Consider the following 21,763-nt stretch of genomic DNA (forward strand, 5'->3'; position numbering starts at 1 on the left):
AGTATAATGGGTCATAACACAGTTCAGACATTGAAGCGGGCATTAACAGTTATTTATAAATGATTAAACAAACAGGTGTCCTTTTTATTGTTCTACTGTGAATGAACCAAATTAATTAAACACACACACAAATAAAATATATTAACAGTCAAATATAGTAAGCCAAATTAAGATAAAAGTGAAATTCACCGTTGACTCTTTCAATATATAACTTGTCATCAATTCATAATTCTCTGAAAAATGTGTTTATTATTTCCAGCACACTGATTCTTGAGTTATTTCCTAAGAACTTGCTTTGTGAGGTTAAAACTGAAATCTAATCATTTTATCCTTGAATCCCAAGAAAGTTTGTGGATTTTTTTTAATAGATTCATGACGATTTGAGATGCAATTGTTGCCAGGACAGCAGACGTTAATAGTAGTTTTCTCTGATAAAATATAGATTGCATATAAAAGATGGCTGTAGCCATTAATGAATCTCTCTTTGGTTTGTGAGGCTGTGTTATAAAGCCTCAAGATATGATGAGCAAGTGAGTATTATACTTTAATGTATAATATTGTAAAGGAAACAAAACAGGAAACAAAACATCAATCAAAAAATTGTTCTCTTTTTTATTCGGGCTACTGAAATTTATTTTGGGCTACCAAAAACTGAAGAGTCCCTGCCCGAAGGGCTACCAGGGATTTTGAAATTTTGCGAGCCCTGAGATATATATATTTTTTTTCTTACTTTTTTCTTTCAGCAACATTAAATTTAAAAACTGTACTTTTGAGTTAAAATATATATTTATAATTTTAATAAATGACAAATTAAAAAGGCATGAACATTTTTTTTGTATCGAAAAAATATCGAACCGTGACACCAAAGTATCGAACCGAACCGTGAATTTTGTGTATCGTTGCACCCCTCATATCTATCTATCTATAGATATAGATATATATACTTTGATCAGGCGTATCAGCATTTTAACTTCTCATTCTTTGTTCCACATTGAGAAAATGTCCCATAATTTTTATGGACTCAACCCTAGGGACAGGAACTTTTCTAAAGTCTACTTGCTTCCAAGGCCACCCTCAAAAAGTCACCAGGTACACTGATTTGGCCACAATTTGATGGACCAGCCACAACAAACACTGGGAATTTGCTTAGGACTTGAAGCTGGTGGAAGGTGACTGTGTTATTTTTCAATTTCACAAATGGAGAATACACAATGTGGACTCACTTTCAGCTTTAGTGTCTCAGACAAACACACTCTTTGCTTCAGATTTAGTTTTAGTTTGTTGGGATCTGGTCACCCTACTGCCATGTGATATGAATTATACATAAATTAAATGTGTGTGTGTGTGTGTGTGTGTGTGTGTGTGTGTGTGTGTGTGTGTGTGTGTGTGTGTGCGTGTGTGTGTGTGTGTGTGTGTGTGTGTGTGTGTGTGTATAAGATGTGGGTCACATGTCAGTAGGAACAGTTATCATATACTGTATCATCATGTACAAAGAATTAAAAGAAGTACATGTGAGTATAAGATTACACATTTTTCATGGTCATGCCAGGTTCGTGCATGTATGCATGTGTACTGCTCTCCCTGCATGTGATGTGACAGCATCAATATGGAATCCATAATTTGCTCACCCCTGGCCTCAGAAACAAAGCATAGCTAATTACTCTGGTGACACAGAGGGCACAAGCTGCCAGCTGAGGGCCTGGAGGAGAGCTTTGAGCTGAACTAGCTGCGAGAGGTCGACGTGTGGAAGCGGCCCTGTGATCTGTGATTTCTGAGTGTTCACCACAGATGTTAGAGGCCATACACTTGGCTGCACAAGTATGCAGATAAACACATTCATACGGATTTTTAAGGGCAGTGGCGCTAAGAGGACCTCCATCTCCTCTGACAGACGAGTGAGTGAAACCGCCGAGAGAATGTGAAACGAGGCGGGGAGTCGGGCTGGGAGTTTTGCCTTACAGACATGCTTCAGTAATCACACAGCAAGGAGGCAGACAGATAGGATGTTTCTTTGTGAAACAGCCATTTCCTCCATGCGGAGGTTCTTCCTGGCAAATCTAGCTCCTGGAACCTGACCCTGCTGCTTACAGTGAAAACCAGTACGCTCAGACAATCACATGTTACATGTTCAAACTGTTGCTTTTCCACTCAAGTGCTATGTTAATGTAAAATAGCAGCAATCAGACACACTGAAATATGTCACACACATCTGCGGGGCACACGTACTAATCTCACAGCTAATGGCTTAAGTTTGAGGTAAACAGTAAACAGCCCTGTGCGCCAGGACAGCTTGGTCTAGCGGCACACTGTCAATACTAATGACATCAGGACACAAAGTATCACTATGGAAACCTGGAGGCCCTGGGTCTGTCCCACACCCCTGTGTACTACCGGAAGGCTGCAAGAAAAAGAAGCCCAACTGGGGAAATAAAATGAAAGCGAAGGTAAGGAAAATCAAAAACAGAGAGTGCTAAAGGATGGAAGCTAGTGAATGAGATTCAGTAAAATGAAGACGGGTGAAATCAAGGGTGAGCCAATTGCCTGAAAGAAGGAAAGAGAAAGAGGGGGAACGGGTGAGTAGTGGGGTTTGGAGGCAATGGTTGGTTGAAGCTGGTTTGGAGCCAGAGGCGAGTGCTTGGTATGAAAACAGGCAGAGCAGTGTGCGGCAGCCAAGCCTGAGATTTAACTCTGCCGGAAGAGAGCTCCTTCCCCCCACCAAAAAAAAAAAAAAAAAAATCTGCACTCTCATCTTCTACCCCTCCTCCTGCATGCATCACCCTATCCATCACACACTCCATTCCACAGCCCGACCGCCTCTCCTTTTACTCAGCCACACTTTCAAACAGACCAGATGGGCTCAGTACACCCCACTGTCTGCTGCCATCGACATCACTGTAATGCTACCGGCCTCCTGAGCTGTTTTACTTCCAAGTACAGTTTTGCTAAAGTGACTGCTGCAAAACCAGCTTGGCACTGGATCACTGTGAGCAGGTCTAACAGTATGAATTAATGTGTGGCTCATTAAGGGGAAAAAAAGCAATACCTCTCATGTTAGATCAGTCAGAGCATGTTGGGTCTTGGCCTTCAAAAATATTTACTATCAAGCGTAAAATTGGCTGCTGGAGGGAAACTTAATTTAGCCTCAGTATTGTGCTTTGTCACCTGCCGGGCCGCCAAACACCTTTTGTGCTACGTGGGTCACAGAGGCATTTGGTCAGAACAATGTGAACTAATCACAGGAAGCCACGGTTAAGAAGGAAACGAACATCGTAACAGAGTGGGTACAAACCCACTGTAGTCTGAGTTAAAGTCAGACTACAGGTGCTGGAAGATTAATAACTGCCTGTTTGTCTTTAATTCTCTTGCACAATTTTATATGTAAGAAATGCAATGTTTGAGCTTTAAAATGTTTTTGAAAATTTCTTCTTTACAAGCAATTATGTAAATTGGGGTTTAATAATATGGGCTGATTAGACTGAGATTTAATCAGTAATGTGATTTGGGAAATCGCATTGTCTAATTTAATTTGAGTTAAGCTTTTTTCTTTCCTCCTTTTTGGACTCATTGCCTTCTGACTCAAATCAGTTTCTGTTGAGCCTCAGCAGGCTCGAGAGATGGCGCCTAAGCAAATGAGATAACAAGTGCTGAACTGACAGACTGTCATCCAGTCACGTCTGCATAATCCCAGAGTATGGTGCTGGTGTCATGGTGGGATTTAAAATCTGGTTGCAGTGAGACAAAGGTGGTCAACAGAACACTTGGCTAAGAGTTATTTAAAAAACAGAACTACTGAAAAATATTCATCCAGTTAAAACCTGTTTTAATATGCCTGACATCCTTTACTTTTTAAATTATTTTTAAGCATGTGGATATAGTACATGTGTTGCATTCATTTCATTCTTTTGTAAAATTAGTTTAAATGTTATGTAATAAATATCTAGCACAAATATTTTTGATTTGATATTTTTCTTCTAGAATCAAATCAAAGCATATTCAGAATGTATTCAAAATTTAAGCTGTTATTACCTGGTACTGTAATGTACATAACAAAGTCACAACAAAGAAAAGCGATATTTAGAGTCCTCCTATACAGTGTTGGTCAAGTTACTTGAAAAAAGTAATCAGTAACTAATTACTGATTACTTCCCCAAAAAAGTAATCCTGTTACTTTACTGATTACTTATTTTCAAAAGTAATTACTTACTTAGTTACTTAGTTACTTTTTAAAAACACGATTTACAACCTGAAGAGGTGATAAAGTGATAGATCTTTCAGCCCAATTCTACCTTTTCTACATAATCCATCATACAAAATGTAATCAAATGGAAAAGTCCCTTTTTTAAAACTTGTTTTATTAGTTTTAATCTTTTAACTTTATGCATCAAGCAAAAATTTAATTATATGCAACATTCTCTGACTGGAAGAAATTTGTTTAATATTTAAACCTATTTTCTGCACATTCCAGCACATAAAATTATTGGTTTTTTTGTGTTTACACTCACTCTTTCAAATAGATGCAAGTAAAACACAGCAGAAAATAAATAAAGTCAAAGACTCAGCGGCCCTTTTGCTCTATTTTCACCTGTAAAGCAGGAGCAGGGTAGGCGGAGGTTTACCCTGGTGCAGGTGTGCCGCAGCGGTCAGTGGAAGAATCCGCGAGTTTCTCTGTGAGTTTCCCATTACGTCGTAGCGCTCTCGGTGCTTGCTCGGAAGTTTAGGGGGGTTTTTTGCTGTAAAAAGAAGTTTTCTTCCCACGCACGATGGACGCTAATGTTTTTGTCACTTTTTATGGAATCAAACTTAAACTAAGGTCAGTACTTCCACGCTTTAAACGCTGCAAGCTCATACTCGCTCCCGCACTCGATATATTATCCACTGTTGATCTGCACACAGCTGTTTTCACGAATGTTGCACTTGCTTACGTCACTGTCATGAGACATTCTCGCAAAAAAATCACAGTTTTAGTAACGCAGTAACGCAGCGTTCCTACGTGAAAGTAATGGTAATCTAATTACCGTTTTTGCAATAGTAATCCCTTACTTTACTCGTTACTTGAAAAAAGTAATCAGATTACAACGCGTTACTGCCCATCTCTGCTCATATATCATCCACCATATACTTATATGTTGTCAGTACAAACAATGGCAGTAAGAAACATAGTTTTAATAGCCCTGTATAGCATAAATCATTAGCTTGACTCTGAAGACCTTGGTGGATTTAAGCCAAAGTGTAATGGATTGTTGACATCACTCTACACCTTCAACTTCAAATCTTTTATTACACCCAAGAAACATATAAGCAATCATAAATACTAAATTGCTCACTTTAAGTGTGCGGCAGATAGCTGCTGTTTATCACAAGTCGTCAATATCAGACGTGACTTATAGGTGAACAAAATATAAAAAGACTGAGTTCTGGTTTTCATGTGACATCACGTGTCGGAGAGCTGGATGTTCTGTACTCTGTGTGCGCTTCCATGTGCAGGACTCGGGGGTTGTGGGGTAGCACAGTGAGTGAAAAGAGACCGCAGGGAGAGGTTGACTGGTACTCCGTGTACTGCTGTTGTCTGCTGCTTCATACTGTAACATCTGGTTACATTATTTATCCAGTGCCATGTCTTCAGTGTATAACACCATTCAGATAGGACAGTAAAAGCTTTCACTGCAGTATGGCGTGAGCAGTGATGAAGCATTCCTCCCTCTTCCCTTCTCCCTCACACACACACATGCAACACTATACTCTGTGGTTCTGACAGATAGAAAACATAACAGATGACTCATAAACATCCTGCTATCTAAAGCTGTCTCTGCTCCAGACAATGTTTTGGTTTTGATTCCTGCCTCTTATCGACCCTAATGCTCAGGTTGTTTTGTACAATCAGAAGTGCAATGACTCTGCAACGGTGGATGGCTATTTTCAGAAGGATATAGGAAAAACTATGCTGGGAAACCATAAAACGGGCACCTAAACCAAGATCTAATTGGATCACAGCTATTGCTTCTATGGGTGCGGTTGGGTTTGGGTTTCTACAGGCAGCTGAAAGGAATACCAAGTCATGTCTGCTCCTTAAACTGAATGCTTACTATCCTCACAGCAGATGACATTGTCACCTCTCCTTCACTGTTTTCCTGCAGCTTTTTGGTAGGATTCATGTGAAAACAGCATTATTCTATTTTATTTTCACTATTCCCAAAAAAGAACTATGGTACAGTAACACTACAATTTTCATGCAGTTATATTGTTAGTTTAAATTATTTTCTGTATATTTTCGAAACCTAAATAAAAAGATTTTTAGCCACTTGGGGGCAGCGGAAACTACATGTGAATAAACAGGTATCAATATTAACTCTAGCTTAACTATTCTGGCCTCACCAGCTAGCCTTAACTTTGTATTTTAAGTGCTGCAAACTATGCAGTATCAAGAAAAATAGATACCTGCCCCAGTATACACATATATATGTTATCATCCCCACTGCACTCAGTATACATATGAAAAAAATATCTGTGACTGTATTTACTGTATATAGCAACTATTTTTGTAAACCATTATTTATTTATTTTCCATTTTTTTCTAATATCTAATATTTCTAATAATTCACTTTTTCTCATTGAGCCTTGTGCTGCTGTAACATGTGAATTTATTCATATGGATCCATTGCTGAGACTGGACCGAAAAATAATGTTGTAGGCTATGAAGCCATAAACCTTATAGCTCTTTGTGGTTTTATTATTATAATCCCTCTGATAAGCATCCAGTTATGATCCATTAATACAGATACATTATTTATAGCTACTTTAAGACTATTAACTGTAATAAAATTGGACATTGTTAAAAGTGCCGGTAGTTTGGTTTGCATTTGTGCTACATGTTTCTGTTGCACTCCTAAAGTTCTATTTTTTTCCACATTAGCTCAACCCCTACATCTGAACTGTACAAAAAACCCCACTGAACTACAAGTGCCAGTGTGTACCTCAACCCTTACACAATAAATACAACAACACCCACACAATCGGTACGTCTGCTTAAAGTGAAAAACCTGATTTCTTCCATTTTGGGCTGCATTGTTTCAAATACGCGTGGTCGCTTTGTTTTGTCATCTCTTGTACCATTTGTGCTTCTAATCGGCTGTATATTCTTGTCACAGCCGCAGCACAGTCTCATTAAAGTTTCATCCAAGCTAGTCTATTCTTCCAGTCTAAATTCACAAAGCTTTAAAAGGCTGCAGCGCAAACAAGAGAAGTCTGTGTGTGTCACCTTGGCATGCTGAACACTTGTTATGCCTTCCACTCCGGGAAGTCTAATTTTAATCGTATTGTGTGCGCTTCATAATGGAAATCACCAAAATAGGAATTAAAGACGAGAGCTAGGTATCAAAACTATTTTAATTACACCACAACAGTATCAAACGAATACTTCCTCTATAAGCTTGTTTAGCACACTCAAGACTATATATTGCACTGACTGCCTTATCTTTTTTTTTCCAGGGCCTAATAATAATACAAGATACAGGAGCACTGTCATGCCAAGGGTTTAATGAATTGATTTTTATTGCACCACTGTGAGCATGTTCACAATAACCTGCCTCATTCAACATCTCTTTTATAAAACCACAGAGGCAGATGGGCGGAGAGAGGGCAGAGGAAGCCCATCCTGATGTTCTATATATACCTCAGTCCCAATAGTAGTTGTGTCTCTGCTGCAGCCCGTCAGCTGGAGCACAAGCCCAGCAGTCAAGCTTGCAAAGGAGCCCCTTTGTCTGGCTCCCAACCGGGGCACAGTCGATGCTGTTTAACAAAAATGAAAGGGGGGGGGGGGGTCGTCTCACCGTTAAGTTGCAGGCCAAAGGATGTAACATAATGTTTATTCTACTTCCACATATGACGAAACAGCGATAAAGAAACAGGACAAAGAGACCTGTGTCACTGTGTTTGCTGTAATAATACACTAACCCCTGTGAGGCACAGAGTCTCACTCATACTGTAAATGTGCGCTTCTTTTCTTGTTTTCCTGCAGATTTGCTGCGGAAACTTAGCAGGAAGTGTTTGCTGTAAAGTGAGATTACGGGAAAATCCTGTGTGAGGAGGACACTGATATGTTATGGTGTTTTTGTCTCACTGTGCAAGAGAACGTCATGTTTCTTTCAGTTGTCAGTGGCTCCTGAGATCCTCTGCTTTTTCCAGATAGTGTATTATCTGCCATTTATTTCCGTCTGTTACAAGCACCCAACTTGTCTCGCTTTATTTAATTCAGTATTTAAATAATTCTTGTATACTTCATATTCCTCGCCATTGTCTATCTAGGCTCTCCTTTTGTTGCTCTCTCTTTCCTCTCACATCCATCAGGTTGCAGCAGATGGCTGCCCCTCTTTGAGCCAGGTTCTGCTTGAGGTCTCGTCCTGTTAAAGTTCCCCAATATTCCGAGGTGACTGATTATAGGGAATTTTCCTCTTAAGGTCTTCTCTCAAATTATTGTAAATTCTTTACCTTGCAATATAGAGCAACCCGAGATGGTTGTAGCTCTAAAGTGGCACTAAACAGAACAGAACAGTTTTGTTTTCATGTTACTGTAAACTGCCTGTGGAGCAAGGGCAGGAGCTGTCAAGAACCAGACTAAGATACATATTTCTAAGCTTAGGCCTAGGCTGCCACTCGTTTGACAAACCACCTAATTTATCTCCCATTTAGGACGGGCCAGTCCATCTACTGGTTAAGAACAGTGACAGTGAACCAAAGCAATACAGGTCATAAAACATAAACAGTGCACTGAATGACACTAAAGGGATCCGCATAATTGTTTAGTTACTTGGAGTTGCTCGGCCCCATGTTAAAATACATTTTTATTTAGTACAACTTTAATCTTTACACAGCTGGGAAAAAAGAATGGATGCATGACTACAGCTTTGGTCATTCGTTTGCTAAAACCGAAACAAATCTTCTACTTTGTCATTCTAATCCTTTGCATGCAGCCACACTTCTTTTTACATTTACACCACTAGGCCTATGTCATGAGAGCACCTGCAGGCAACAAGCCAGAAAAGTGTCTTGCTCTAGGGGAGATACAGCATGGGACGTCAGAGGAGCAATCCAGGTGGGAAGAAAACCTTTTCAAGTTTACTTTACTTGTCATTAGGGTACTGTTCAGTCTTTGAAACCTCCTATTAGTTGTCTTCTCTGTTTTAGATAAGCTTTCTAGAATATGTGGAAATAACCCCATTTGATCTTTCCTATCTCAGCTTGGATACTATTTAATTAACGAGTTAAAAAGCGAGCTAATGGACATGCGATATTAACTGCAGGAGTATCCTATCCCTTCAAGGGCTGTCTCCTTTTTGACAAGCTGAAGCAGAACAGTCACACTTGTAAGTGTGTGAATTATGTGAGTTTGGTATGTAGGGTGTTTGTCCCCAACGGCATGCAAGGGCAGGATGATTACGACAAGTGTGTTTTGAGCCGTGAACTGGGTGTCTGCCAGGGTAACAACAACAGAGCAGGATGTAAGATAAGGGAATGAACACACACACAAGCATATGCGATGTTCCTCAAACACAAACACGCTGTGTTCTTCAAACAGAAAACTCCAACTCAGTGTCATGCTTTGTCAGACTGTCGACAGAAGTTCCCCTCCGGCAATGCCACGAAAAGCTCTTACAAATAAAAAAACCACGATGTAGCAAAAATACACAAATGCACATGCGTGGCACGAGACACGTGTCAGCTATACCTAATAATCACAGAGACTTGACACAGATCTAATCTTCAAAAGTTTAATTAATTAATTAAAAATCACTTCCCTTTTCAGCTTTTTTCCCCCCTAGCATAATAATGTACCACAGGTTTCCCCTTAGACACTACAGCCAATAGACGAGGAAGCTGATGCAGGACTTGCTCTGCTGATTGATGGCAGTTTGAGATGTGGTGAGATGTCAGTTGGGGGTTGCACTTTTTCTTTTTTTCCTGACTCAAACACAAAGTATCAGCAAAGAGAGACACACATATGCAGTCCCTTCAGAAAACTTAAAGACTTAATCCATCACACCCCTACTGACAGACTCATGAAAAAAGGAGAAAAGTGAACACCAGGGGACAAAAAAAGACAGATAAAAGCCACAGAGAGACCAATGCAAACTTATAAACTTATACAGGGAGGCAGACAAAAGCTTGCAGTGTATCCCTCAGAGACTGGACCCAGGTGAATCCGAATGATGCTGGCACATTGCTCTCTACAATGGCCCAGATAAACAAAGAGAACACACACCGACACACACACCATGGTCAGTGCAGTGCTTATATAATATATTTTCCACTAACATGGTAACTGCACACTCATCTTCCCTGCGGTGAACTCCGCTCAGCTGGAGCGGACATGAAGGAGGACTACAGTGATGCACCACCCAGCTTCCTTCAGACCAGCATGTCTGAATAAGGGGCAATAAATGCCAACAAGGTCAAAACGGGACACGCGAGCAAAAGCTTTTACGCAACGCAAGCGCATGCATAGATTCTAGCACAAAAACATCTACCTTCTCTTACTTTTTAAAACACACCCAAACACATAGTGTGCAGAGGTATTTATCTCTCTTTTTCTTTCTTTTGTTTTTAACACATCATATTTCTAAGGTGATCTGCTGTGTCATCTCACTCTGCTGGCCTCCAGCACATGAGATTCAACATCTCTTACTCCTGCTTTCTCCATACAACTGTTTCATATTTCTTCACACAGGGAGCAGCACAGGATCGTGTATCATATTACTGAGGCTGAACAAGGCAGCCGTGGTTTTTTTCTTCTTCTTCTTGATCTATCACTTCCTCTATTATACCACTCTCTCATGTCAGGCGGAGGGATGGAGACTCAGAAAGTGAGTAAACAAGCTTGGAGTGAAGGCAGTGAAAAACATTTTGTATGTTGGCCGCACCTCTTAACATCGGGGAGCTCAAACTGGGTTGTATTTGCGATCGAATGCAGTAATGATAAACATTTCTATCATATTTACGCCATGTGATCATGGTGAGAAACTAGGCTACAGGACAAGCAGGTCAATTTATATTTTACAAGATAAATATAACAAATTTATTAAAATCCACATATGTACACTCTGAGTATAAAAGAAATGTTTTCCAAACTCATTTGTTAAAAACCTTTTTTGTAAGTTATTTTGTTGTGATTCACATTTTGTGCAATGCATTGCTCCTGATCTCATTAATAGCCTGCATCCAGTATTAGATAAACACACTTTAAACCTTGGACCTTGGATTTTATACAGATTCAACATTAGTGTGGCCGATATAAATAAGATGAAGTTTATTGACGTCAGATACTGATGTTTATCTGATGTGTTGTGTCACTTTTGTGCTGATTAAATGTTCAAAAGCTGTGTGATGGAGATCTAAATGACTTTGAAACAGGTATATGTTCAAAATGCACTCAGATTTACTTCCACTGCACAATCAGAGCTAACAAAAAACAAAATAAACTGGCACTGGCTATGAGGCAAACTGTTAGCCATAATTTCACATCTGATGCCGCTTTAAGTGCTGTAATTAATGTTTGATATTCATACTTTTAATGGCTAATCAAGATTAAATTAGCCAGAAGGATGGGGGGGAGAAAAATGAAATTTAGAACCGGGAAAGATCTGTGATGAAATAGAGAAGACATGTAAAAAGTGCAAGAGTAGGTAGCCTCAAGTGCTTCTTCTTCTTTGGTGAATATATACAGTATATAGGTCAGCTCTACATGCTGTGAAAGACCTTGTTGATGCCCACAACATACTGGGATGTACAGTGTATCACACTATCTTCCCTTCTACCAGAAGGCTGAGGGCAGAGCGCACACAGGAAAGAGGGCAACCATGCAAAGCTAAATAATGCAATGCCTCAGTCTCCACATTATGACCTAGTAAGTGGTTGGTTATACAAACACTCAGACCCTCTTGGGCTGTGTCTGACAGCACAATCAACAGGATTATGAAGTCATTTCTCGGTCTAACGGCATGTCAATTCACCATTTTAACTTCAGGGACTCCAGAGGAATAACTGGAATGGGTGAATGTGAGAGGTTTGGGCGATATCTGGAGATGCCTAGATGCTCTTGAATTAAGTGATCTAGGCAGTGTGAGCTGGTGAAATGAATGAGAGAACCATGAGTAAGGAGCAATGTGGGTACTTGTCATGCAACTCCACAAACTGACTTTCTCTCTTGGCATCCTGTAGGCCTGTGTGTTGACACCTTTAAAGGGAGCAAAATGCGAATGGAGTGATACTGTTTACAAGACACAGTCTCTCTCTCACACACACACACACACACACACACACACACACACACACACACACACACACACACAGAGCCTTGGAACACTTTCTATAATTTGCATCAGAAATTGAGAAAGGGCTCCTTCAACTTCATGCATAGTGTCAAATCTGCATTGGTCTGGGTTAACTTCTGGTTAAGCCTTAGCCCTTCAAGTGGCCAGCCTAACTTCTGCACATGTGTATCATATGTGCAGCAGCATAAAAACATTGATGTCACAAGGCACAAACTAAGCGACTCACAGACCCGTGAAAGCCACCCCCGGTTAAGCGTTCCACCCTACCTTCGGTGTGGCAAGTGGAGGACAGGATGGTGCTCGGAGGGCGGAAGAGATACGGGAGATAACGGGAAAAACATTTCATCTTCTTCTCCGGTGCTTGCTAACGGGTGTAGAGCGCTGCGTTGCGGGCTCCACATCCGCACTGCTGCCGCCGACAGCCAGCCACAGAGGATCCGGGGAGGTTCGGAGAGGAGGAGGGGGGAGTGAAATAGGCTCTGTCCGCGGTGCAGGGGGGCTATGACAGCATCACTTTTTCACAGGCAGGCAGGGAGGCAGGCAGGCAGTAGGCTCCGGTAGATCTGCGCTTCACCCGGGGAGCGAATAGCGCACGGTGTCAGCGCGTCTCCGCTTCGGCAGGTCTCTCCGTGTATGTGGGCGAGTTTGTCTGAGCAGGACAGGGGGTCGCTTCTGTCCTCTTATCATGGGAGGTCAATGTATGTGTGGTCTGCTGGTGTGAACACCCTCCTCGTGTTTATTTCTCAGTGTATTTGGGTTTAAATAAAATAAAAAAAAGAGCAGGAAAAGCGCAATTACATCTGCGAGAGCCAGGAAGTTTTGCCTTATAAATTTGGTAGTCTGTTTTATATTAAATGTAGCTAAGGGCAAATACTTTGATTGGAAATTACACTGAATGTTTTTTGGGGTGTGTATTACCGATAGAACATGTGTTTTGCCGATCTATTAGTGCTACTCACACTTATCCCTGATGCCTAAAAGAGGGTTGTGTGGTGCACAGAGCCCAGAACTTGATGAATCATAGACAAAACTTGTTTGTAGACCAGGTTACCGATTAACTAAGTTTAGCGCCATCTTGTGGAAATATTTAATGTAGCTAGAAAACACAAGTTATAACGTCACAAAAAACAAACCTAGTAAACATCGTTGTGCATGTTTACTAAAAACGCCCCTGCAATTTTATCAACTAAAAATTATTACGTGGCATTATTTAAAAAATAAATTTGTTATGGTGAATAAAAATCTTAACGGTCACCTTCTTTTAGTCGAATTTAACTCCTCGTAGCACACGCAGCACTTAAACAAGTTTCAGTACGACGAAATTGTGTCATCTTTGCCAGACCCCTCTGTGTTTACGCTTGCGTTTATCTGTGTTATCATTTTAAACACTGACTTCTCGCGAGACTTGAGTGTGAACTAATGCCAGCGGAAGTAGTTTGCGAGTCTCTTTTCCGCCGGCCATAGAGGAGCAAAGGCAGGGTAAGAATTCCCGGCAGATGAATTCGCCAAAGTTATCGTTATCCATCCTGCTTTTAATACCACTGTGTGTCCGTATACAAGTGTAAACCCCACATATACTTCAGTACAATTAAAAATCAGCGAATATTGGCTTCGTGTTGACGATGGATTACTAAATAAACGCTGTCAGTAGTTGGTCTCCCTGTTAGGTCCTTCAGTATCCGCATGTCGGTTAGCGATAGTGAACCAGCTCTACTCCTGGTGCTAGCCTTTAATATTTGACCAATTTTACATTCTGTAACTGTAATGGGCTTTTAAAAACATTGTTTTGGAAGTGTGTAGTTTGTTCAACCACTGTACCGAGTTTATGTTGCAGAAATATCCCGCTTCGGTCTGACGGCTATCTTATGCTAACTACTTGAGCTAGCTTAATAGTCGCCTTTAAAACGTAGCACAACCTAGCCAGGTACCTAATACAGCAAAATAACACACATAGTGGACATTCTAGGTTTGGGTTCTCAGTTGCTTTATGTGGTGTCGGAAGATAGTAGTGTGTACTTTAACCCTACATTCTTATATTTTCTTAAAACTGTCGATCCTGATCCACAATTTGAGTGGACTGTTTTGCAAGCAAGTGCAGCCTTTATCGCCTGGGTTTGTCAATGTGCCATTACTTGTTTCTTTACAGCATCATGAAGCTCAATCCCTTTGTAACATCCTCCCGTCGCAAGAACCGTAAGAGGCACTTCAATGCCCCCTCACACATCAGGAGGAAGATCATGTCTTCCCCCCTGTCTAAGGAGCTCCGCCAGAAATACAACGTGAGGTCCATGCCCATCCGCAAAGATGACGAAGTCCAGGTAATGTGGTTTGTATTGCTGAGGGATTCTTTTTTTATAGCTGATGTGCAACATGTTAGGCAGATTAGTCTGACCTCCTTGTGTATTTACATACAGGTTGTCCGTGGACACTACAAAGGCCAGCAGATTGGCAAAGTAGTCCAGGTCTACAGGAAAAAGTATGTCATCTACATCGAGCGTGTGCAGAGAGAGAAGGCCAATGGAACAACAGTCCATGTCGGCATCCACCCCAGCAAGGTGAGACGTAATTGAATAGATACTGAGTTTGTGTGAGTAGACTTGTTCCGTGGTATAGTCACACATGGTGCTTACTGGCTTCATATCTGTTTGGTTTGTTTGTGTCAGGAAGATGTAGTCTTGAGCTTTTCATGTCACAAGCTCTTAAGCTGATCAACACAAATTCAATGTGGAGGGTAGCTATATAAGTATTTCTTGGGTATTTTGGGGTTCTTAGTGTTTTTTATCTATTGTAATTTTGAAAGTTGAGGTATTTTAGCTCTTGATGTTTGTTTCTTTTCCTAACAGCTGGCTCAGAGCCCTGTTCCAAGAAGCATGTTCAACAAATAAAGTTTATATATAAACTTTGAGTTTAAGTCTAAGATCTGCAACTCTTAAGCTGTGTCCACACTGAAAACAATTGTCGTGTTGTGCCTTTTAGCCGTATTCTTCATTCTGTGGTAGTCTTTTCAGTCACTGGTCTGAAAGTGTGAGGGGTCCCACCTACTTCACATTGATAACAGTTACTTCACTCAAAGTTGACAAATATCATTCACTTTTTGTTGTCTGCTTACCAGATTGCTTTGAACTGCTAAAGATTTTGGTTTCAGAACAGCTGATCAGAATATCTTCATTGAACTTGAGTGTTCACCTTTAGTTAAGCACATGCATGAGTAGAAAAAATGTAAAGGAAGCCATCAGTGGAGCTCTGACACCCAGAATCATAGGATCGTGGGATTCCAGCATTTTCCTCATGTCTGGATTAACAAACCGAGGGATGTTTGCTAAATCTGCTTCCATGAGTGGGCCCCAGTCACTACAGTTGTAAACTTCAATAGCATTCAGGTGCTTGACTCTCTCATCTTGCAGTCGGACAGACTACTTGACTAGTTGTGGTTGTGTGGGACGGTAGTAGCCAAAGGCGGTGTGTGTTGTGATCTGGAGATTGTAAACTGGTGTTATGGTTGATGTCGTTGGCATACTCTCTGCACATGTATGCAGAGAGCAAAGTAAAGTGGAGTCAAATTCCTTACTTGTTAAGCACAAACCAAATAAGGGTGACTCTGATGTATCTGATTCTGCTCATTGCACTTCAACGCCACCTTAGACCCATTTAAATCTGGATACTGGGTGTTGTCCAGTCGCTGTAGTCTGCTGCTAAATTGATACATTTTCAAGACTCAATCACTGCATTAGTGCTGGTAAAGAAGAAGTCAAAACAAGTAAACATTTTTATTATGGAGAATTTTTCAACTGCTGCGGTAGTATCCCGCTGTGCTATTGGGAAATCCCTATGTTCCTGAAGTTAATTTATCAAGGGACCAACTCACTCCCACTTGTCTCCAGTGAGGCTGCAGTGTTTTCAAAAAGAAAAGGAAACTTTACATCGAGCCCAAATGACACCAAATCTCACTATGCACCAGCAACTCACTAAGGACTTCTTTTGTGGACAGTCTAGGATTACTAGATATAAGAAGATGCCATATCTAAGCCAGACTTCAGGTTTCTATATTACACGTGTGTAAAGCTGCCTGTTGGGCTAAGATTTGCTTCTAACTAATTATGTCTTAATCCTGCTCCCGGGTGCACACCCTAAACTCTGATTACAGGTAGACTTGAGAGAAATGTCACTTGGTATTTGACACAGTGTTTCATCATACTCTGACACTTGGTGTTATGAGCACTGAAATTGAAAAATCAAAGTGACCAAATAACATTTTGTGAAGTGCAGTTGCTCTGGTTTAGCTGGATTATAGATTTTTTCTTTCTTTTTTTTTAAATTTGCTGATGCTGTTCGGTTTTAAATTGCAGTGTAATGCATTAAACTACCACAGAACCTCTTTCTGTCAGTTCTGTAAATCTGTAAACACTGGTGGATAGCTGAAGCAAGTACAGAGCTAATGGGAGAGCATGTGACATCCTAGATGCGGAACATTAGTAATTTAAGAAGAATTATATTTGAATTTCAGCATGTCCCTTTTGATTCAATTTTTTATTTTTTTTAAAAAAATTTTAAACGTAAACTGGAAAAGCAAGATTTTCCTTGTAGAGTAAAAATAATAATCCTTGGTTACAAAAACAGTGGGAAATGTTTCAATTATTAAGCAATGTCTTTTTGTTAAATTTTATTAAAGAGATTTGAAGGTAATTTCAGACATATTGCTGATGTATCCATGAGAGAATACATGTTTGTTTACCAAGATGTTTTTGTGTCTGCAGGTGGTCATCACCAGGCTAAAGCTGGACAAAGACCGCAAGAAGATCCTGGAGCGCAAGGCCAAGTCTCGTGCTGATGGAAAGGAGAAGGGCAAATACAAGGAGGAGACCATTGAGAAGATGCAGGAGTGAAAATGATCTTTTGCTATCAATAAACTCTGTAAATGGACCTCATGTTGTCTGTCATATTTTCGTTGTAACGCCCTAAACTCGGGAATGTTTTTTAATGTTTTATTTTAAACATGCTTGTCTTTTTTATGGAAATTAACACTTGGGTATACTGTATGCCTTCAAAGTCATGTTCAAATCTCTAAACAGCACACTGTATTATAAGGAATTTAATGAATTGGCCAGTGCTGCTGCTTAATTAAAAACAAGCTGTGGCCAAAATTGCATAGGTTTATTGTTTAAAAATGTTAAAAGTGAACTACACAAAGAAATGTTCTTTAATTGCACAATTAACTGCAAATATGAGTGTAGTTTTGTTACAGGCAAGGAAATTCATGTGACTGACTACACACCACCTCAGCTTCTATGTTAATTGATTTCACTATAAAATGATGAGGTGAAAATCCAAAATACTGTGCAAGAAACAAAAAAATATTTCAAAGCATTTAAGCAAAAATATGGAAACCCAGCATTTGCTCTAACAGATCCAGATTAATATACTTTATGGATCCTCCAAAGGAAATTACTTTTAAGGGACCAGGATAAAGGATAAAAATGAAATCTTATATCCTGACAGGTGTGTTCACCTGTCACAGAAGAAGAGAACAGTAGGAAACCATTTTGGTTTTAAACGAGCTGATGAATGAGGACTGTGGTGACCGTGATGGGCTGTCCATGGTGGACAGCAGGTAATTCAGTGACCTCTTGCTCCTCACTGAATGCCTCTGGGTCCCTGCTGCCATCTCTGACAGTGTTTGAGAGGGAAGAAGAAAAAAATAGATTTTGCAAGAAATTTTACATTAAATTTAGCGAAACTAAAACATCATAGGAGGAGAGGCTACCTATTGAATGAAAAAAAGATATACAGGTGAAACTTGAAAAAATTTGAATATCGTGCAAAAGTTCATTTATTTCAGTAATTCTACTGAAAAAGTGAAACATAATAAAAACTCATTACATGCAAAGTGAGATAATTCAAGCCTTTATTTGTTAAAATTTTGCTGATCGTGGCTAACAGCTTGTGAAAACCCCAAATTCAAAAGCTCAGAAAATTTGAATATTGTGAAAAGGTCCAGTTGTAGGCTCAAAGTGTCCCACTCTGATTAGCTAATTAATCCAAAACATCTCCAAAGAGTTCTTGAGCCTTTAAATGGTTTCACAGTCTGGTTCAGTAGGAATCACAATTATGGGGAAGACTGCTGATCTGACAGTTGCGCAGAAAACCATAATTGACACCCTCCATAAGGAGGGAAAGCCTCAAAAGATAAGTGCAAAAGAAGTTGGATGTTCCCAAAGTTCTGTATCAATGCACATTAATAAAAAGTTATGTGGAAGGGAATGGTTTGGAAGAAAAAGGTGCACAAGCAGCAGGGATGACCAGAGCCTGGAGAGCATTGTCAGGGAAAGGTCATTCAAAAGTGTGGGGGACCTTCACAAGGAGTGGACTGAGGCTGGAGTTGGTGCATCAAGAGCCACCACACACAGACGGATCCTGGATTTGGGCTTCAAATGTCATATTCCTCTTGTCAAGCCGCTCCTGAACAATAATGTCAGAAGTGTCTCACCTTGGCTAAAGAAAAAAAGAACTGGTCTGTTGCTCAGTGGTCCAAAGTCCTCTTTTGTAATGAGAGAAAATTTTGCATCTCATTTGGAAACCAAGGTCCCAGAGTCTGGAGGGAGAATGGAGAGACACACAATCCAGGATGCTTGAAGTCCAGTGTTAAGTTTCCACAGTCTGTGTTAATTTGGGGAGGCATGCAGGTGTTGGTCCACTGTGCTTTATTAAGTCCAGAGTCAAGGCAGCTGTTGAAGCTGAAGCTGGCTTCATTTTCCAGCAGGACTTGGCACCTGCCCACACCTACAAACGTACTAAAACCTGGTTCAATAGATTCTCTATGGGGCATTGCCAAGATAAAGATGAGAGTCGTGAGACCGAACAATGCAGAACAGCTGAAGGCTGCTATTGAAGCATCCTAGTCTTCCATAACACCTAAGCTGATAGCATCCATGCCACGCTGCATTGATGCAGTAATTCATGCAAAAGGGCCCAAACCAAGTACTGAGTACATATGCATGATTATACTTTTCAGAGGTCTGACATTTCTCTATTTAAAATCCTTATTTTATTGGTTTCATGCAATATTCAAATTTTCTGAGCTTTTGAATTTAGGTTTTTCATAAGCTGTAAGCCACGATCAACAAAATTGTAATAAATAAAGGCTTGAAATATCTAAAAGGTGAACCTATATTAGTTTCACCTTTTAAGTAGAATTGCTGAAATAAATGAACTTGTGCACGATATTCTATTTTTTTTCGAGTTTCACCTGTATAACAATGTGTAATATTCATATACTATTTTTCACGTTAATGAGAGAAATGTAGTAGAAATAAACATAAATATGGCACAGTTTGTCTTCCAGTTTGTCCGCTTCACAAATAAAAGTTGGGTTAAACCGCAAATACTTTTCGCCATTTATTTAATTTAAGAATTAATGAAAACGTTTCACAACACAAGCACTTTGAAATTTGCAGTGCAGTCCCTCCACTTCCTCTTTCTCCGGTTCACAGTCATGTGATACGTGTTGCCTTCTGCGTGTCGTCGTCGGCTGGGCAGCATACATTTAGTTGAAAGTTTATACCTCTGAAGTCTTGTGTTTTTAGACGAAACTCACAATGGCAATAACTTCGTTTGCGATCGCGATTTCCGTGATGACTGTGTTCTGGGGTATTGTTGGAGGAATTGTGCCTTGGTTTATCCCCAAAGGACCAAACAGAGGGTAAGTTGGTTAGCTTAGCTCCGACTGGCTATAAGGAGTTTACGGAAGGTTTTTATGTCAACGTTGTATTATTTTCTTAGTTTTTATACAAACAGGTGAAGTGTGCGTGAGCTAAATTTACTGTTGGCGTTTTGTAAAGCTGTTTATTACACTTACATATCACCTTTAAACCCTGTTAGCTACTCTAGTTACTAAAACTTAAGAGTTAGCTAACTAAAGCTAATTTTACTCTGGCTTCGTGCTAAAGTTCCTCACACCCCTTGGCAGTGAATCCTGCTCTTGTATTTCAGTACATAATACGACCATTAATGGATTCTATTTTTGGAAAAAAAAAATGCCAAAGTCAGTACAACTTCCTTTATTTGTCTGATTTTCAGTTGCATCACGAGATCCAGCTCGTGAATGTGGATGAATGGCTGGATGTGTTTTAAATCCAAAAACTCGCAGACATTAAATATTAGATGTGCTGTTTATATATTTAAAATGTATATTATTTCCCCACAGTGTGATAGTGACGATGCTGGTGCTAACTGCAGTCTGCTGTTACCTTTTGTAAGTATTCACCATCCGGATTCCTTTTTTTTTTTTTTTTTTTCCACAGACAGGCACACACACACAGTGGTACTATATATATCTAAAAACAATAGAGGAAGCCTGCAATGAATCAGGCCTATAATATAAATGGCTGAAGTGAGCAGTCAGTTAAATATAAGAGAACTATCTTCTTGATAGGTGATTAATGCATTTGGATAATTACAAATTGGTCCACTTCTGTTGCTCCAAGTTAATTGATGCACGTTGCTTGAAAATAAAGCAGACTATGCGTATCTTATTTAAGTCATAAATTATTTACATTCACAGTTTTGAATGCATCTGGTGTTTTGTTGCATGCTGGCAGACAAAAGGGGGCAGTATAGTCACAGTAGTGTTACAGCCATGTGAGGTTAATCTCCCAAATGCCCCCCAAGCTTGATGCTGTTATAATAAACCCAGGAGCTGGTTGCAGTGTTGTGACAAACCGTGGTGTTCATTCAAGATGACATTTTTATTAGAGAATATGATGTGAGTGTTTTGTTTGTGATCTTGATGGTGTCCTCTCTGTTCACCCAGCTGGTTGATAGCCATTCTGGCCCAGTTGAACCCGCTGTTTGGGCCTAGCCTGTCCACTGATGTTATTTGGTACCTGCGCTATCACTGGCCTTAATTTGCCTTTCTGGGGCTCCCAACCCTTAAGGTAAGCTTAAGACTATACCTACATGCTACTTTTATGTAATATATTAATACTTGGATGCCTCTCGTCTAATGTTGTGTTATTATTCTCTCAGCAGCAGGATGACCTTGCAGTGCTGCACACCAGTGGATGTTTGCCATTGCAGAGATCAGTTGTCCCCAATTGCCTTAAAACTCTGAACCCTGTATGATTATTGAGTGGCACCAGTGCCTTGTGTATATAATGACTCCCAAAGGGCTGTGAGATCTGTGTGGATGTGCTGTGACCTAAATTAAAATAACATTTCCTTGTTGCAGTTTTGTTTATATATTATGTACATTGTGTTCAACAATATTGTTAGCATGGATAGCAGTTGTTGTGTGAGTGTGTGTGTGTATGTGTGAAGTTTGTGTCAGCTGGTTCATCAGATAATTAATAAATTAATAAACAAATCATTCATCCTTAATTGTTTGTAATTATATATTTTTTTCAAATATAAAAGTGTTCCTTTCTACATAATTATGTTGAAAGTCA

General features: G+C 39.9%; 3 protein-coding genes across 4 annotated transcripts in view; 2 read left to right on the forward strand and 1 right to left on the reverse strand.

Moving 5' to 3' along the window:
• ppp2r2ba (protein phosphatase 2, regulatory subunit B, beta a) overlaps positions 1-13,569 on the reverse strand; it is a 42,184-nt gene extending 28,615 nt beyond the window's left edge. The window contains exon 1 of the mRNA XM_082558160.1: positions 12,591-13,569. Coding sequence (XP_082414286.1) covers positions 12,591-12,669 — 79 coding nt within the window. The 5' untranslated portion in view covers positions 12,670-13,569. The remainder of the gene's footprint in view (positions 1-12,590) is intronic.
• Positions 13,570-13,693: 124 nt separating this feature from the next.
• rpl26 (ribosomal protein L26) lies at positions 13,694-17,243 on the forward strand. Its single transcript, XM_082558171.1, has 4 exons — positions 13,694-13,802; positions 14,470-14,641; positions 14,738-14,878; positions 17,078-17,243. Exons 2-4 carry the CDS (start codon positions 14,474-14,476, stop codon positions 17,204-17,206), a joined length of 438 nt encoding a protein of 145 aa, XP_082414297.1. The 5' UTR covers positions 13,694-13,802; positions 14,470-14,473; the 3' UTR covers positions 17,207-17,243.
• A 2,543-nt stretch (positions 17,244-19,786) lies between these two features.
• atp6v0e1 (ATPase H+ transporting V0 subunit e1) lies at positions 19,787-21,695 on the forward strand. Of its 2 annotated transcripts, none has more exons than XM_082558182.1 (4): positions 19,787-20,019; positions 20,524-20,571; positions 21,130-21,253; positions 21,348-21,695. In XM_082558182.1, the coding sequence occupies exons 1-3, from the start codon at positions 19,916-19,918 to the stop codon at positions 21,221-21,223; spliced, it is 246 nt and encodes an 81-aa protein (XP_082414308.1). In that variant the 5' UTR covers positions 19,787-19,915; the 3' UTR covers positions 21,224-21,253; positions 21,348-21,695. The 2 variants fall into 2 exon arrangements, with proteins under 2 accessions (XP_082414308.1, XP_082414307.1); XM_082558181.1 differs by having other exon boundaries at positions 19,789-20,019; positions 21,345-21,695.
• The last annotated feature ends 68 nt before the right edge of the window (positions 21,696-21,763 follow it).

Source organism: Aulonocara stuartgranti (assembly GCF_965226115.1).
Source record: "Aulonocara stuartgranti genome assembly, chromosome: 2".
Taxonomy (NCBI): Eukaryota; Metazoa; Chordata; class Actinopteri; order Cichliformes; family Cichlidae; genus Aulonocara; species Aulonocara stuartgranti.